Source organism: Prunus dulcis, chromosome 6 (genome assembly GCF_902201215.1).
Source record: "Prunus dulcis chromosome 6, ALMONDv2, whole genome shotgun sequence".
NCBI lineage: Eukaryota > Viridiplantae > Streptophyta > Magnoliopsida > Rosales > Rosaceae > Prunus > Prunus dulcis.
The window spans coordinates 14,273,932-14,279,391 of NC_047655.1; the positions used below are offsets into that span (position 1 = coordinate 14,273,932).

Sequence of the window (5,460 nt, forward strand, 5' to 3'; positions counted from 1 at the left end):
TTAACAATTTATCTTCAGTACATGAATCCTTTAGTGTTGGATCCATTAGCTCTAGCCCCCTGCCTTCTTTCCATAACTCCCATGCCTGAAAAAATATAGCACTCATTTAATTAAGTTGTTGAAAGATTCATGATATATATGTTCACAACTCGAAAAAGAAAATGTTAATCGTAAATTTGATTTGTAAGACATACATATCCTACTATATTGAGCACGCGATCAGCATTGTAGAAGCTACTATTTCTCCTACCACTAATGATTTCAAGCATTAACACCCCGAAACTATAGACGTCAGATTTTATCGAAAAAATCCCCTCCATAGCGTACTCGGGAGACATGTAACCACTGTATCATATAAAAACCAAATATATTTAGTATATGTTTGTAAGTACAGGTTTAGCAATGCTAAAGTGGTGAAAGGCATAATAATTTATAATGTATGATCTACTTACTATGTTCCAACAATCCTATTGGTACTTGCTTCAAGTTCATTATGTGCAAAAATTCTCGCCAAACCAAAATCAGAAATTTTGGGCTTCATATATTCATCAAGTAGTATGTTACTAGCTTTTAAATCTCTGTGAATTACTCTCATTCTTGAGTATTTATGCAAGTAAAGCAGTCCTTGAGCGATTCCTTCAATTATGTTGAACCGCTTCGTCCAATCTAGTAGCATCGCTCTGGTTGAATCTGTCCATGAAAATAGCTGGAAATGTGAGATTATTCGAATAGAAGAAATCAAGTAACTAAGATTAAAGTGATCGAGAATCTCAATTGCCCACCGAATAAAAAGTAGTCCAAACTTTTGTTTGGCATGTAGGCATAGATTAACATCCTCTCTTCCCCATGAATGCAGAAGCCAAAAAGCTGAACGAGGTTTGTATGTTGGAGTTCAGATATGAGTATCAATTCATTCTTAAACTCCGAAGTTCCTTGCCCTGAACATCTTGAAAGCCTCTTCACAGCGATTTCTTGTCCCGACACAAGTTTTCCCTTCATTAATAATCCATAATATAGCACCACGTAATCAGGTTTATATTTTTCAGTTATTAATACAATGACAGTCATTTTTATTTAAAACCTCAATTACCTTATAAACAGGTCCAAAGCCCCCCTGTCCAAGCTTGTTTTCTTCCGAGAAGTTAGTTGTGGCAGCCACGACAGATGCGTAGCGAAATACTGTCAAATTATTTCCCAGCTTTCCATCATTTTGAAGCCCCTTGACATCGCCAGTGGATCTATCAGATTCCATCCATTCAAGCAATTCATTCTCAACCATCGGGTTGGTCTCCCCTGTTTAGATTAATGTTTAAAGGGTCTACCTGAAAATTAAAATTTACAATTTCCAAAGCCTTCATAGATGTTTAATGAGTATACCTGAAAATAGTTTCCTCCTCGAAATGCAAAGCACCATTACCAATACAGCAGTGCCAATAGCCGTGCCAATCCATATCCACTTATGTGCTGCACATAGTAACACAAATGTGAAGAGATAATTCTTCAATATTCATTGTAGACATGTATATATATACTTATGTAAATGTGCCTGAAATTTATTCTCGTTACACTTTGCCTTTCACGGGTGAAAAGCACATCTGCAAGTGAGCTGTCACGGGATGAGCGAGCGGCGCTGCGCGGCGGAAGCGAAACACAAATTCTCGCCACTCAAAGCACACCCGTGCGGCCCAGGATCCCTTCGGATCCCAGTCAGCCTTCTCCCACTTCATGATATTCATGACTCTCACAACTCCGCGAGAGGTTTACCTTCAGGTGTTGTCTCTTACTAGACAACGAGTCACACTACCGTCTGACTATACAATCACTCCGCATCCGGCAACGAACCCTCGACGCCCATACATCAAGCGTTGCATAAGACACGTCAACTGCATCGACCACGTCGCATGCTTTCCTCATGTCTCGCTCATGCCCAAGTCAAGACATAGCGATCTAACCCACCATCGGTTTACCCACACTTCTGTCGGTCATTCCTTTAGCGTTCACGATAGCCCACATCCTCAAGCTATACACGCAAGCTGTCATACTTGCATGTCGCCCAAGCCTTGGCGACATATATATTCCGAATGTCCCACATAACCATCTATGCATTGCATGGGTCGCAACCCATGCGTACCGGCATCCGAATATCTTCCTTCAATATTAGACAAGGCCGAACCCAAGCCAAGTCCATCGAGTATTGTCATATGTCTCGCTAGCCGATGGCATAGCGAATGCCATATGTTGACCTCACTCTTTCCAACGATGCGCAATACGAACGGCCCCGCGTGTTCGTACTGTCCTCGGGAATTCCTTTCCTTCGGAGGCACAGATTATCCTTCAACAATCTTATGCCCGCCCTTATGACTATCTCCAATGTCATAAGGATGCTCGCTTAGTGCCACAAGGGTGTAAGCACCAGGGGTGGTGGAGAGCATGACACCATGTCACCCCCTATATAGCATTTTATGCATTTAGCCTTCTGCCAGGAGGGAACATCACCTATGCACGAGGAGTCATAATTGGGCATAACTTCTTCATACGAACTCCGAATGGCAAACCGTCAGTTGCGTTTCATGCGTCTCGACATCACGAACATATTCCGTATTTTGGGTTTCCTCAGATTCCTCCCGTAACCTTCGGAAATACCCAAAATACCCTTCACAAGTGCAACTCGGCCAACACCTACCATTCTAGCTCTTAAGCTATCGCCCGTCCACACTTGGACTACCTCATAAGCGCATAGATGTCCCAACGGAGTCACGGTAACACTTGTCTAAGTGCGACCCGTGACATTCTCCCCCACTGATAATGTCGACGTCCTCGTCGACGTGCCTCACTGCACTGCCGACTACGGAATCACGATAGCACTCACTTATGTGCGATCCGTGACATTCTCCCCCACTGATAATGGCGACGTCCTCGTCGACTTGCCTGCTGCATTGCTGCATAACAACACCATATAGGATTATCTTCTTCTCTTCGCTCCAAGGACCACAAAGCACCACTGCCTTAACCCTTTTCAACTTTCTCTTTCAAAGTTGTATTCCTTTCCCTCTTCTTGGGCCGAGACCTCTGTCTCTTGTCGCACTCAACCTCTGAACAATCACATAGCTCGTTGGTCAAGTACTTCCCCATTCTCCACATTCAAAGAGATGCACCCCCTTGGGTGTGACTAACAAGCCAACCGTGTGTCCTCCACGGCACCTCCATTTCGTGCATCTGCACTGCCATACCTTCATGGCATTCAAGGTTCTCCCCTACTTATCTCGTCGGCACACCATCACTTCAGGGTGCCACTCCAGCAAAGTTCCACAACACTTAGGCCATCAACAATTCACCAAGGTTAAACATCATCCCTACTACGAGTAGAACCACCTTACTACCAACGCCCCAAACTTGGACTCGGCAGAACCACTTCTATAGCATCCCACGGGAACAAGTAAGATGTCAACACCCAAGTTACTCCAACTTTGTCTGCCATCAAGTGCGGACATACCCTATGTCCTTAGCAACCATGCCCCTAAGTAAGATTTCGGGATCCCCTTCTTTTGGAACACTCCGTTGTTCCGGATATCAATCAGCAAACTTATGTCAAACATTGTGCCTCACACCTCCATTCTCAACAATTGTGAAAGCAACCACTTGAGTGACTCCCTCATCAAAGCCTAGCCCGTCAACAACTTACTCCCTCAATGGAGCCTAGCTCATCAGCGACTTACTCCCTTCGAAGACTGCACCATCTTGGTCTTGAGCTTCCACAACTTTTCCACAAACAAGGCCTTGCACCATTCGTTCGACACTCATCTCCAACTGAATTCAATCCAATTACTGATGACATGCTATGGTTCGAGTATAGCCTACCTCCAGCACTCTCACCAAACTCACACTGCCATCTTCCTCAACCCTTAGCCTGGAACACGCAACATCACTTTGTCAACTGTGTCTCCTCCAAGGCTCCTCCATCTGTTTTGCGCCCGTGCGCTTGCCATACCTCAATGGCATTCGTGGGTCTCCCCCACTTATCTCGTCGACGCACCCTCACGTCAACGTGCCTCCGAAGCGAAGCTCTACTACACTTTAGGCCTTCACACTTCACCAAGGTTTGATGTCATCCCTACTACAAGTATAACCACCTAACATCGCCCAAACTTGAACTCGGTAGAACATACTTCTGTAGCATCCACAAGGGAACAAGTAAGACATCCTCCCTCTAGTTACTCTATCTTTGGCCTCCCATCAAGTGCGGACATACTGTGTCCTTAGCCACCATCTTCGCAAGAAAGACTCCGGGATCCACCTTTGGAACACTCCTGCATTCCGAATATTAGTTAGCAACCTTGTGTCAAACATTGCACTTCACCCATACGTTCTCCACAATTGCAAGAGCAACCACTTGAGTGACTCCTTTGTTAAAGCTTAGTCCATCAGCAACTTACTCCCTCAATAGAGCCTAGTACGTCAGCAACTTACTTCCTTGAAAGACAGCCCCCCCTTTCGGCCTTCAGCCCTCACAAATCTTCCCTGAACAAAGGTCTCGCACTGTCTGCTCAACACTTGTTACCAACAAAGTTTGTCACAACCTTCAATGGTATGCCACGGTTCGAGTGCAAGCCAATCTTCAACACTCTCACCAAACTCGCGCTCCCATCCTCCCCACATCCTGAACTGAACAAGCAACATCACTTCATCACAAGCCAGTACCCCTGCCTACCCGCCTTCCGGGCGCTTGGTGCACGGATTAGAAAACTAGGCAACCGAGCAGCAACACCAACCATCATCCCACATCTTAGAGTCATCCTTCTTGATGTCTTCTCAAAACTTCGAGGCAAACTTTTGGATACCTTCACCCTTCCATAGGATCCAGCACCAAGACGGGTTTCCATCAACCGTCACACAACTTGATTCCAACAATCATCTACAGTGACGTTGGGGTTCTTCATCCAACTTCACAAGTCCACTACCCATCACAGGCAATGACCTGCTACCTTGCTATCAAAGTTGTCCCATCACCAATCTCTTCTAGGTACGAATCTCTCACACAGAAACCACCATCTGAATCGATCAGCTCTTCGACATCCTTCTCTGAACTATCTGTCATGGAGCTCTGATACCATCTGAGCTCTCGCTCTGATACCATCTGTCACGGGACGAGCGAGCGGCGCTGCGCGGCGGAAGCGAAACACAAATTCTCGCCACTCGAAGCACGCCCGTGCGGCCCAGGATCCACTTCGGATCCCAGTCAGCCTTCTCCCACTTCATGATCTTCATGACTCTCACAACTCCGCGAGAGGTTTACCTTCAAGTGTCGTCTCTTACTAGACAACGAGTCACACTACCGTGTGACAATACAATCACTCCGCATCCGGCAACGAACCCTCGACGCCCATACATCAAGCGTTGCATAAGACACGTCAACTGCATCGACCACGTCGCATGCTTTCCTCATGTCTCGCTCATGTCCAA

General features: G+C 45.8%; 1 protein-coding gene across 1 annotated transcript in view; it reads right to left on the minus strand.

Moving 5' to 3' along the window:
* The window catches only part of LOC117630327 (G-type lectin S-receptor-like serine/threonine-protein kinase At1g67520), a 9,292-nt gene extending 4,158 nt beyond the window's left edge, over window positions 1–5,134 (minus strand). The window contains exons 1-9 of the mRNA XM_034363067.1: window positions 4,983–5,134; window positions 4,559–4,657; window positions 4,250–4,307; window positions 1,378–1,498; window positions 1,091–1,293; window positions 748–993; window positions 453–706; window positions 195–345; window positions 6–85 (exon numbers count right to left, since the gene is read on the minus strand). Coding sequence (XP_034218958.1) covers window positions 6–85; window positions 195–345; window positions 453–706; window positions 748–993; window positions 1,091–1,293; window positions 1,378–1,498; window positions 4,250–4,307; window positions 4,559–4,657; window positions 4,983–5,134 — 1,364 coding nt within the window. The remainder of the gene's footprint in view (window positions 1–5; window positions 86–194; window positions 346–452; window positions 707–747; window positions 994–1,090; window positions 1,294–1,377; window positions 1,499–4,249; window positions 4,308–4,558; window positions 4,658–4,982) is intronic.
* Window positions 5,135–5,460: the final 326 nt, after the last annotated feature.